The sequence below is a fragment of the Oncorhynchus tshawytscha genome, linkage group LG03 (assembly GCF_018296145.1).
Source record: "Oncorhynchus tshawytscha isolate Ot180627B linkage group LG03, Otsh_v2.0, whole genome shotgun sequence".
NCBI classification, from domain to species: Eukaryota; Metazoa; Chordata; class Actinopteri; order Salmoniformes; family Salmonidae; genus Oncorhynchus; species Oncorhynchus tshawytscha.
Window position 1 is genome coordinate 44,956,720 of NC_056431.1, and position 13,342 is coordinate 44,970,061.

At 43.1% G+C, this 13,342-nt stretch overlaps 1 protein-coding gene across 1 annotated transcript in view; it reads right to left on the reverse strand.

The window, feature by feature from the left end:
* The window catches only part of LOC112245951 (dual 3',5'-cyclic-AMP and -GMP phosphodiesterase 11A), a 59,865-nt gene that overhangs the window by 7,581 nt on the left and 38,942 nt on the right, over window positions 1–13,342 (reverse strand). Inside the window, exons 14-19 of the mRNA XM_024414174.2 lie at window positions 11,713–11,803; window positions 10,053–10,153; window positions 9,674–9,751; window positions 9,515–9,578; window positions 9,300–9,374; window positions 2,033–2,116 (exon numbers count right to left, since the gene is read on the reverse strand). Of these exons, the coding sequence (XP_024269942.1) occupies window positions 2,033–2,116; window positions 9,300–9,374; window positions 9,515–9,578; window positions 9,674–9,751; window positions 10,053–10,153; window positions 11,713–11,803 (493 nt within the window). The remainder of the gene's footprint in view (window positions 1–2,032; window positions 2,117–9,299; window positions 9,375–9,514; window positions 9,579–9,673; window positions 9,752–10,052; window positions 10,154–11,712; window positions 11,804–13,342) is intronic.

The following is a 13,342-nucleotide window of genomic DNA, read 5'->3' on the forward strand; positions in this document are numbered from 1 at the left end:
CATGCCAGAAAATGATCTACGGAACTGCCTGTTGCCTGAAACTGTCAAACCTGTTACAACCGCTAGGGGGATTTGAAAAGCATGTGTGTTCAGAGGGTGCACTCACAAACTCACACAACAATTGCGGTGGTACACTGAAGTTATGTTTTCCAATTGGGTGCAGTTCAGCAGTCAAGACCACATTTACATGATCAAAAGATGCCACATGGCCTCTCATTCATATGCTATGCATAATCATTTCCAGAGACGGCTTTTAGTTTGCACTTCTAACTAGAACCTAGTGACCGTATGTCCACAACATTCCATAGTGAACATGAAATATTCCAAATAGTGTGTTTCCACTGCGAATTTTGGAGAGCTCCAGACACATTGATTCATACAGTTCTACCATTACCAGAACCACTAGGGTACGTCCCAAATGGTACCTTATTCCCTACATAGTGCACTTTATTTTTTATTTTTACCAAAGTCATATGGAATAGGATGCCATTTGGGACTCGGCCGTACACTACACAGGACCAGCTCCCTTCTAGTCGCCATGGCAGGTTGTTGTTAGAGCACTCAGTCTCCACATCCACAGATGGTGAGGGTTCAGTAAAGACTGACTCCTGTCAGGGAGTTGACATTGCACCCTGTGTGTGGTGCTGCAATAGCACCACGTTCCTTGGATGGACAAACCCACTCTGTGATCAACTTAATCTCTCTGAGTTTGACAAGTACAGCTGGAGAATAGAGGAGTATTTCCAACTAGGATCCTGCCAATATCTCTCTTCTCTTTCCTCCTTCATTCTAAAAACCCCTCTATCTTGTTCCAGCATCAGTATTCCAGTGCAGTAGACGGAACGAGTGGGGATAAAGACGGAGCGCCATGGTTATCTGGTAGGCTTTGAAGATGGGAGGTTACATAACACGGGATTAATATGCCACACAGTAGCACGAGGAGAAGGAGATCAGTGAGATGCTCTTCCTCCCACAGACACAAACCCCTGGCGCCTCTGAACTTCCTCCTGCTCCCCCCTCTCTCTCTCTCCTCTAATTGGTGGCGGTATGGTCGTGAGCTGTATATCTGCGTTCTCTAAACATGAGCATTTGCAGGCCACTGTGTGAGTCTGCATCTAAAGACACACCGAAAGCAAATCCCTTTGTTCTCATAATGTAGAGTTTTCAAAGCAGTAGGGGGAAAAAAATGGCAGTCTACCATCACTTTGAACACAAGTTGCTCCTGAATTAAACGTTTGAAAGCATATTTGTCCTACTATTACAATATAGCAGGCCTACGTTTGTCAATCAAAATATATGGGAAAACATATTTACAGGTTGTTGTTTTTTTTGGCAGCATTGATCTGGCAAAAATCATGTCTGTAACTGTCTGCATACTGTATGGCATTCCCTGTATTTCTCACTTGTTTGCTTTGTGCTCTTGGCCTCTAACTCTCTTTGTCTTTATCAGTGGCCTTGATCTTCCCTGGAAGTCAGTCATCCAGTCTTCCTCGGTCTCCCACACACACTCACTGCCGCAGACGTCATGACCTGGCTCATCTGCACCCACCCACGCACGCACGCATGCACACAATGAGAGCACAGAGCTGACTCTCCCTATTCATTCCCTCTTTCAGTGCTGTGCAGTTGAGGCACACTATACCTGCATTAAAGGGAGTTAAGCATGTAATATACTGTATCATCATCGCTAACGTCAATGCTTCCCTCATTCATTTGTTTGCCTTGGCATTCTCAAGATCCGGAAACGAGGTCTCATTCTAGTGCAGTATTCTCAAATAGATAGTACACGTCCTTGGAGTTATTTCAGAGATTTAAAAAAAATACCTTATTTTTCTAAGAGGTGTCTCTAAAAGGAAAAGAATGTTTACTGCAGTGACATTTCCACTGCTGGCGTCATTAGGGACAATGACAGGCGAAGGACGGCCTCCTCTGTAGAGGGGGCTATTCGGCGAGTGGTGCTTGGTGGTAGTGAGAGCAGTAGATTGAGTCCCTTAGGATTTGGGGAGGCTGTGGTGGCATTGCGGAGGATTACCTCATAAAGCGGAGTACAGATCCCATCGATCCACTCCAGCTGCAGCCCCGGCAATTCGTCCTTCCGGTTTCGATCAAAAATGGCCTGGAACACAAACACACGCTTAAGACTCATGATTTTTTCACTGTTTGTTCCACTTCCTTCCTACAGACACACTAGCCCTGGATCATGATTCTCAGTTCCATTACATTACACATAAGAGCCCAGATACTCGGTCTGAACATTAACACACACCGCCTGCGGTACGCTTTTGGAAGCACAAGGACTTTATCTTACATATCAGCAAGAAATCATTTCCAAAAAAGAAAAGGTTAAATTGATACACCTTTATAGGGTTAGTGTTTCCAAACGATCATATCTTCATGTTACAGCAAGTGTTTCCGGAAGAGAGATAGAAGATCGAGGGACCACCTGTGCTAACTAGCTATCTAGCATGCTCCGATAAATGTATATATATATATATATATATATATATATATATACATTTGTGAATTTATTTTAATGTGATATAAAAGTAAAGAGCTTTATGTTTCTAGAACCGTATTGCAATTGAGAATTGATTCACGTTTAGACTTAGGTTTTGTCTGTTTAGGCTGCCAGAGCCAGTCTACCTCTGAAAATAACATATATGGCTCTATTTCTGGCGTTAAGGCGGCGCTCGTGTCAAACGCACGTTAGTTTGCAATTTCGTCATTTAAAAACTGTCACACTGGCATTTTCCAGCCCTAACGCCAGGTTCGGCAATTTATCTGTCTAACATCAGCATGCTTGCTCTCAGATGGGAGGTGTGGATATATTTAAGGTGTATCCTTAAACACACACCTTAAAGTGCTAATTTCAGGCAGCACTGGTCAGGATGTTTAAGACCAACCAAAAGCTGGTTTTAGCGGTAACACAGTTGGTTATGGCATGAATTTTGACAGCGGAAATGCAGCTTATCCAGCCGTGACAAACACAGCCCATCTGCACATGGGACAAGATGTGCTTTTGGTGCCTGGATACTGTATATTTTATTAAAAACCAAGCATACCCTCCCCTCCTCTTAATGAGAGGGGGACGGTATGCTAGGGGGCTCCCGAGTGGCACAGTGGTCTAAGATACTGCATCTCAATGCAAGAGGTGTCACTGCAGTATTAACTTTTTCTGTTCTTTCCCAACAGCATTATTTGGCTTTCTGCCCGTTCCCAAAAGCATTATTTGGCTTTCTGTCCTTTCCCAAAAGCATTATTTGTCTTTCTGTCCTTTCCCAAAAGCATTATTTGGCTTTCTGTCCGTTCCCAAAAGCATTATTTGGCTTTCTGCCCTTTCCCAAAAGCATTATTTGGCTTTCTGCCCTTTCCCAAAAGCATTATTTGGCTTTCTGCCCGTTCCCAAAAGCATTATTTGGCTTTCTGCCCTTTCCCAAAAGCATTATTTGGCTTTCTGTCCGTTCCCAAAGCATTATTTGGCTTTCTGCCCTTTCCCAAAAGCATTATTTGGCTTTCTGTCCTTTCCCAAAAGCATTATTTGGCTTTCTGCCCGTTCCCAAAAGCATTATTTGGCTTTCTGCCCGTTCCCAAAAGCATTATTTGGCTTTCTGTCCTTTCCCAAAAGCATTATTTGGCTTTCTGTCCGTTCCCAAAAGCATTATTTGGCTTTCTGTCCTTTCCCAATTATTTGGCTTTCTGCCCGTTCCCAAAAGCATTATTTGGCTTTCTGCCCGTTCCCAAAAGCATTATTTCTGTCCGTTCCCAAAGCTTTTTGGCTTTCTGCCCGGCTTTCTGTCCAAAATCTTTCTGCCCGTTCCCAAATTATTTGGCTTTCTTTCTGCCCGCATTATTTGGCTTTCTGCCAAAAGCATTATTTGTCTTTCTGTCCGTTCCCAAAGCATTATTTGGCTTTCTGCCCTTTCGCAAAAGCATTATTTGGCTTTCTGCCCGTTCCCAAAAGCATTATTTGGCTTTCTGCCCATTCCCAAAAGCATTATTTGGCTTTCTGCCCGTTCCCAAAAGCATTATTTGGCGATTGGCTGTGTAGGCTATTTGACATGTGTACAATTAAGCCCTAAAGTTTAGGCTTATGCACTAAAATACTAGCACACAGCTCGGACACCTGTGGTTCGAATCCAGGCTGTATCACATCCGGCCGTGATTGGGAGTCCCATTGGGCGGTGCAATTGGGCGGTCCAAAGTTTTATTAAAACATGAAGTTTGTGAGGAGTAAAACAGTGAGCTGACATTCCCTTTTTATCTATGTATTGTAGGCAGACCTACATTATTTTAGTAATGCTTTGGACGTGTGTAAAACCCCCTCCGTGATGTAGGCTACATGTGTCCATGCCCACCACGAAACGAGAGATGAAACCCTCTGTGAATACCAGTGACCCTCCTATTTAGAAGTTATTTTCCTGTAACAATCGTTTGTTTTCCGTTTCCTATTTTTTAAACGCAAGCCCTCCGTAGGCTACCCTTACCCTAGGCCTATTACAACGAAGGCTGGTTCAACAGTAATGCGTTGTGCCTTTTTTTATGCTAGCGATTTTAGAATGTATTTATTGTTGTTGAAAAAACAACAACAGGTTGCTTGTTTTTCATAGAATTGTATTAAAACCAAATTTATTACAAAGATTCACTGTCCTGGTTTTATGGTGAGAACGTCCGTGGCACGCAACTTCTGGAGAAGTGTGAACGAGATCTGTAAGATGGTTCCAATATGTCTATAAAACATTATATTTGGGAGCAGGACAACGGTGAGTGGACATTCTCCCTTTCTCTTTATATTGGATCTTTGTCCGGCCATTATGAAAAGTTTAGATGTGTGTAAAACCCTCCACAGTCTGTGTTGTTTTAATATTATATGGGCATGGGAACCAATTATGGAGCCTGGACGTGTACTTAGATATAGCATATTTAAAACAACTTGTTTTGTTTGGTTGAGAATTTGATTCAAATCTCTTTTTTTAGGCCTTATGAATAATGAATTGAATCTTACTTATTGAAAACCTTTGGCATGTCCATTCTCAGCCATAATGTAATTCACAGCAGGCCTAGCCTCTATATCAGTATATCTACATTGAAGCTATGCAATTTCTTAGAACAATGTGGACTCCAAACAGGTTCAAGTTAACATATTTAGAATAGATGGGATAGGTCTACATTGGAATTGGATTTGATTCCAAGGCAATACATAAAAGACTGTAAATATACACAACTTGAAGCAACAACTTATTTAGCCATGGAGCACATCCTGATTGGCCGGTGAGGGGCCAAGCCTCGATACACCCACAACTTGTTCATTCATCAAAACCCAGCCCTTACGCGCCAACGCCAGCAACTGCGCCGATAATTGTGGTTGTGAAAACGGCAAAATAAGAGTATGAGAAAAAGGGGGAGTGGCTCCTAGTCCTAGAACATGAATGTACACTTCAGTACTGCAATAGAACTGAAAAATGCACCCTCTACCATTATACCAAACAAGTTCATTCCAGTTCCTATTCTCCATTCTGCCTCAGTCTCCTCTCTTGCTGTATGAACTTCTGAGGCCCCAGAGAGAGAGAGAGAGAGAGAGAGAGAGACAGAGAGACAGAGAGACAGAGACAGAGAGAGAGAGAGAGGGGCTGCGCTGCACAGATAGTTACTGGGCTACGCTTGAATATTGAGTTGAATATTTAATTCACAACGCCCACACACACGCTCAGCGCTAAAGGGTTTGACACAGGCTGCAAAGCAACCTGAGGCAAGTGCATTAGCTAGCTACTTCAGAGGGGAACCAATGTGGCCGGGCATGATTAGTCAACTGGCAGTAATTACAGACGGACGCTACTCTGCTCTCCTCCCTAAGAACCTTCAGCACCGTTTGGACTTCAAAGCTCCAAAATAAAACACCAGCAACTCTTCTATTTTAGTGCATTGGCTTTGAATACAGGACTTACACATGTAGAATATACACTGAGTGTACAAAACATTAAGAACACCTGCTCTTTCCATGACATAGACTGACCAGGTGAATCCAGGTGAAAGCTAGGATCCGTTATTGGTGCCACCTGTTAAATCCACTTCAATCAGTGTAGATGAAGGGTTTTTAAGCCTTGAGACAATTGAGACATGGATTGTGTATGTGTGCCATTCAGAGGGTGAATGGGCCAGACAAAATATTTAAGTGCCTTTGAACAGGGTATGATAGTAGGTGCCAGGCACACCGGTTTGAGTGTGTCAAGAACGGCAACGCTGCTGGGTTTTTCACTGTCAACAGTTTCCTGTGTGTATCAAGAATGGTCCACCACCCAAAGGACATCCATCAAACTTGACACAACTGTGGGAAGCATTGGAGTCAACATTGAGGCTGTTCTGAGGGCAAAAAGGGATGCAGCTCAATATTGGGAAGGTGTTCCTAATGTTTTGTACACTCAGTGTAGAACGATGGGTTGCCTCATGTCAAGGCTGACCAAAGTAAGACACTGAATCTACATTTATCTAGGATTATCTTGCAGGATTTTAAAAAATCATTCATGGAAGAGTTATGATACATTTTATGGCCCCTGTTGTATACAGGTTAGAAGGACACGGCAGCCAATGGGATTAGAAGAAGGTGTCGTTGTCACTTCTTTCTGTAAACTATAGACAGGGGCAGAGGTTTAATTGATGTTGTACGTGTTTGGTAACAAGAGCATTATTCTAGGACATACAGAGCCGCCTAATTAAAAACCTAGTCCAAATACTGCTTAAGGTACTGTAGAGCAGGGATCATCAACAAGATTATTTTTCTTGAGCGGATGGTCAGAGGGACAGAATATAATTACAAATCAATTTTAGAGCATAAGAAGCCCAAACAGATATAATATTTTGATTAAAACATAATCATTTCAAACCTTGCTTACATTTGTATATACGATCACATACAGTATATCTCTCTGTTATGCGTGGGAATACTTTGGAGCAGTATTCAAATCACTTGGAGCTGATTTGCTGGTGTTTTTTTTGACAGTCCAACAATTAAACAATTTTACTCCGAAAACTTGGGTTCCAGTCATTGAACCCTACTGTAGAGGGACACTATGTACGAGTTGACAACTCTCCTCTCTCACACAGTGTGATGCAAGCTCTATGTAACAAGTGAACCATGTCTGGACTATAAATCCTATGGCCAGGGGTGAGAGTAGATTGGATTTCTTTCCCGGTGCAGAACCTCCTATGTGTGCACAAGCTTCTTGTCGAACCACATCGCCTTTCTGAGCGTAAGGCTATACCACCGGTTTTCAAGGCCATGCGTTCATTTTCCATGCCTCTGACATGCAGTAATGATAAATAATGGTGTAAAAGCCTACAGTTTTCTTGATATTTTTTTTGAATTATTGTGATAGCCCAAGCCCCCCTCCGCTTCTCCTTCACCCAAATCCAGACAGCTGGTGTTCTGAAAGAGCTGCAAAATCTGGATCCCTACAAATCAGCCGGGCTAGACAATCTGGACCCTCTCTTTCTAAAATTATCCGCCGCCATTGTTGCAACCCCTATTACTAGCCTGTTCAAACTCTCTTTCATATCGTCTGAGATTCTTAAAGATTGGAAAGTGGCCACGGTCACCCCCCTCTTCAAAGGGGGAGACACTCTAGACCCAAACTGTTACAGACCAATATCCATCATGCCCTGCCTTTCTAAAGTCTTCGAAAGCCAAGTTAATAAACAGATCACTGACCATTTCGAATCCCACCATACCTTCTCCGCTGTGCAATCTGGTCTCCGAGCTGGTCACGGGTTGACCTCAGCCACGCTCAAGGTTCTAAACGATATTATAACAACCATCAATAAATCATCAATCAGTACTGTGCAGCCGTCTTCATCGACCTGGCCAAGGCTTTCAACTCTGTCAATCACAGCATTCTTATAGGAAGACTCAACAGCCTTGGTTTCTCTAATGACTGCCTCGCCTGGTTCACTAACTACTTCTGAGATAGAGTTCAGTGTGTCAAATCAGAGGGCCTGTTGTCCGGACCTTTGGCAGTCTCTATGGGGGTGCCACAGGGTTCAATTCTCGGGCCGACTCTTTTCTCTGTATATATCAATAATGTCACTCTTGCTGCGTGTTATTCTTTGATCCACCACTACGCAGACGACACCATTCTGTATACATCTGGCCCTTCTTTGGACACTGTGTTAACAAACCTCCAAACGAGCTTCAACGCCATACAACACTCCTTCCGTGGCCTCCAATTGCTCTTAAATGCTAGTAAAACTAAATGCATGCTCTTCAATCGATCGCTGCCCGCACCCGCTCGCCTGACTAGCATCACTACTCCAGACGCTTCTGACTTAGAATATGTGGACAACTATAAATATTTAGGTGTCTGGCCAGACTGTAAACTCTCCTTCCAGACTCATATTAAGCATCTCCAATCCTAAATTAAATCTAGAATCGGCTTCCTATTTCGCAACAATGCCTCCTTCACTCATGCTGCCAAACATACCCTCATAGAACTGACTATCCTACCAATCCTTGACTTCGGCAATGTCATTTACAAAATAGCCTCCAACACTCTACTCAGCAAATTGGATGCAGTCTATCACAGTGCCATCCATTTCGTCACCAAAGCCCCATATACTACCCACCACTGTGACCTGTATGCTCAATTGGCTGGTCCTCACTACATATTCGTTGTCAAACCCACTGGCAACAGGTCATCTATAAGTCTTTGCTAGGTAAAGCTCCGCCTTATCTCAGCTCACTGGTCACCATAGCAACACCCACCTGTAGCACACGCTCCAGCAGGTAGGTATATTTCACTGGTCATCCCCAAAGCCAAAACCTACTTTGGCCGCCTTTCCTTCCAGTTGGAGACTTATATCTCCCTCACTAACTTTGAGCGTCAGCTGTCAGAGCACACAGCCCATCTGTAAATAGCCCATCTGTAAATAGCCCATCCAACCAACTACCTACCTCATCCCCATATTTGTTTTTGTTTTTCTGCTCTTTTGCACACCAGTATTTCTACTTGCACATCCTCATCTGTACATATATCACTCCAGTGTAAATTGCTAAATTGTCATTACTTTGCCACTATTGGCCTATTTATTGCCTTACCTCATTTGCACACACTGTATGCAGATTTTTATATTGTGTTATTGACTGTACATTTGTTTATCCACATGTAGCTCTGTGTAGTTGTTTTTGTCGCACTGCTTTGCTTTATCTTGGCCAGGTCGCCATACAGCCTTACTTTCACCACTGCCTATGTCATAGGCTTTATATAGCCCAAAAACAACAGTGAGATTTGCTCATATGATGATGAACTCACAGATGGGGTGAGCTTCAGTTCAGATCTCTCTCTGTCCCCCTGCTCAAAAAACTCGCTGGTGACCAGTTCTGCCACCTAACAGGAGAACATCAGAACAACTGTTAGCATGAGAGAATACAAGGACTTCTACAATACAGGCCAGGCCTGAGAGTATTCACAATATCCTAATATACACTTTTCCGGTGTGCGTGAATGAAATAGCCTGCCCTTTTTACCTTGCGTGATATTTCCCAGGGTTTGGTGACGGCCCCCAAGTCACATGCTGTCATCAACATGGACCTGTGAAAGTTCAGTCAGACATTCGTAATCTCAGTTGAAACACACACAATGCCCTCAAAAGAAACACGTTTTCTGCATCACAATGATTTACTTACCTACACATGTCTCTGTGGCCTTTCACGTTCCAATTGTATTCGCCTTTGTTGACCAGCTCAAAAAACGTGTTCCTGTTCCTAAAAGAGAGGAAGGATGAATTCTAGGCCATTTTGTTCATTCTAGTGTGAGTGATATACAATCCACAAGGAGGCAGTACAGACTAGAATATCTGTTATCTAACCAAGAGCTGGGAGCATGAGAATATAAACAATGCATTCTTACCTGTTGGTGTGTAAAAAAAAGAAAAAAAGAAGATGAAACCCGCTATAATATTGACAAAACAAATAACTGACTGCTCTATGCTTTATGCTGTATGAGACGATATTGTCAAATATGTCTATATCAAATCCATTCAGCCGGATACAATAAGGTACATACTCAAAGTATAGAGTGAGGTCTGTGGCAAGGATGGACTGTTTCAAAAGCTGCATGAGGTCACCGTATTCTCTGGACGACAGGTTGGAGAAGATGTTGTGTCCCTGCACACACAGAAGAAGAGGCTCAGAAAACATTTCATCAATCACTGTCTAATTCAGCCTGAGAGCTGGTCTGTTTGTGCTATTATGCTCCCTGTCACTCCCTGTCACTCTTGGCTCAACAATGACAGCATATACGTTGGCTCAACAATGACAGCATATATACGTTGGCTCAACAATGACAGCATATATGTTGGCTCAACAATGACAGCATATACGTTGGCTCAACAATGACAGCATATACGTTGGCAAGAGCACAAATAGATCTGGTACCAGGCTTTGTTTACTTCATCAACGGGAACACAATATTTTTAATAGATTTCCTTAACCCGGTACAGGTGAATAAATAACCGAAACAGTGTTTTGTGGCGAAATCTAGTCCAATCTGTACATGAGCAAAATAAAGGTGTCATGATCTGACTAGCAGCTCCAGCATGACTTTGTGGCTGTCAGCACATTCAGTCTGTGACTTGAGAGGGATTCCTCAAGTGTCACATATTTATGTGTAGTGCTGATAAAGGGGATGGTGTGAGCGTGACACTCACTGTGTGTGTGTGTGTGTGTGTGTGTGTGTGTGCGCCTGGAGTCAAAGGCAAATCTGCCAGAGGCTGGAGACCGAACCATCAGGGATCAGAGGGAAAGCTCTTAAGAAGTAAGTGCCACTTCTCACTCTCTCTCCTTTTCATATCATTCCAACAGATCTCTCTCCATCATATATATATATATATATATATATATATATATATATAATATATCCCAGTCCCACTTAGAGTGCCCATCACCAGGGGAATGCCCAAGAAGAGAGAGATGGTGAGATATGGGGAAGGAGAGAGGGGCTTCTTGAACCGGGTGACCCCTGATTCTCTCTGTTCACGCTCGAGCTGAGACAGGTTTTCTTCAGCACTGCAAGACCAGCCTCGATCCTCAGTTCATTGGTTCCCATGAAATATTGAATACCGTAACGTCAGAGATGTAGAGTTTGTTTTTTCTTCACTCTATCTTAATGAGAGGGAGAGAGGGAGAGAGAGAGAGAGAGAGAGGGGGAAAGACTGATAACGGAGAGAGTGGCGTTCGTTCGTCGAGACGTTCCGTTTTAATTAATGGTTCCTGCTCTGGTTGGTGGACTGAATCCGTGCGCTCGTTCTTTTCCCCTTCAATTAGACGCACTGCTCAATGATATGCTAATGACCATGGCAGTAATTCAGACACTGTATCAACAGAAACCATTATGCTAGTCACAGCAAACATTTGTCAGCTTACTGTGTCGTCAGCGTCGTGATAACGAGTCTATTGGAGCCCTGCTGGCTAGCTCTTGTTTCAGCAGACACCATGAAAACACAGCTAATTACCACCAGTCTGTCTGACCACACTAAAATCAGTCGCTTGCTTAAAACGTCTCTCTAAACCAATCATTGTTTTTGTAATGACATTGATTTTGGGGGGGGAGGGGGCGTGATATTTGTCTATTCTGATCGCTTCTCGCACTGAGAACGTGGCTTTTTGTAATCCTGCACAAAATGATGTTTGTAGTCTGTCAGTAGCGACACAGTGATGGAGCTCACCTCACTCTGCAGGATCATTACGGCGTGGTTGAAGTGGTGATGCTCGAGAGTAGCTGAGGTTCCATACAGCAGAGACAAGGCTGAACCTGTCCTGAGAAAGTCAAAGAGAGAAAGGGGGATACATAGCGAGAGAAAAGAGTTAAACAGGCAAAGCACAACAGAAACACTGGAAGAGAGAGGATCCTCCATTGAGACCTCTCGAAGTCTCTTCACTAAATCACTCCACAGTCCACTGTCAACATGTTCTCACAGCTCAATATTGCAGCAAGTGAAGCTAATATCAGAGTCTGTGGAGGGAAAACCTTCAGTGTTCACCATCTGGAATCATTCTGGGCCAATGGGTCAAAATGACACATGGGCTCCTGATGGTGACTGCGGTGTGTGGGCAGATCCACTAGATTCAACAGTTGTTTTTCCTGCGGCTCTAATTGTGCTCTCCACCCCAGCCGCGTTTAAACTCTCTATCCTCTCTCTCTCTCTCTCTCTCGCTCTCTCTCCCTCAAACAGACTCCTATGAAACATCTTATGCAGTTTGTTTCTCCACTCTAGTTGAGCTGGGCTGGATTACAACAGATTGTTGCAGGTGGGCTAGCAGAGCACAGAGTGTGTGTGTGTGTGTTAGTGATGGGTGGGTTGACTCATAGAGAGAAAACAATGCATAAACGATCCATGAATATATAATTATTGTGCAACTAATACTGATAGACTACATTGAGTTTTTTTCTTTCGTTATTTTTATCTGGCGTTAGTGCGTAAGCCTAAGCTTTAAGGTCTAACTGTACGCGAGCCAAATACGCAACAATTACCAAATGCTTTTGGAAACTTGGGTAGAAAAGTTAACGCCGATCCACTGAGGCAAAAAGGTTGGAGGTGAATTCAGTTTGAGGAAAGTTGTGAAATGGAGAGTTGAAGATAAAGACAAGGGAGGGCCAGAACAGTAGCCTAATGTTTGAGAAAGATCTTATGTGTGATGATTGTGAGGCCCTGTTCAAATTGGGACTTCAAATATGGCACGTCAAGGGAACTGTACTGTCTATAACAGTGGAGGATCCACAGAGGAGGAAAGGGAGGACCATCCTCCTCAGTGAATTTCATAAACATTTTAATTGTGAAATGCTTAAAAAGTTAGATAATAACTATACAAAATATATTCATGTCACCAAATAATTGATTAAAACATACTGTTCTGTAATGAAGTTCTGCAGTAGCCTCAACAGCACTCTGTAGGGTAGCACCATGCTAGTGCTGGAGGACAGCTAGCTTCTGTCCTCCTCTGGGTACATTGACTTCAATACAAAACCTATGAGGCTCATGGTTCTCACCCCCTTCCATAGGCTTACACTGTAATTATGACAACTTCCAGGGGACATCCTCCAACCTATCAGAGCTCTTGCAGCATGAACTGAGATGTTGTCCACCCAATCAAAGGATCAGAGAATGAATCTGGTACTGAAAGCATAAGCTACAGCTAGCTAGCACTGCAGTGCATAAAATGTGGAGAGAGATTTCTTTTTTTTCCTTCACTTTCACTAACTAAGCTATCAAATGCAGCTAGCTAGTTTAGCTTACTCAAATACACGTCTCAAACAGACAGATGCTATGTTAGCTAGCTGGCTATGACTATCCAACA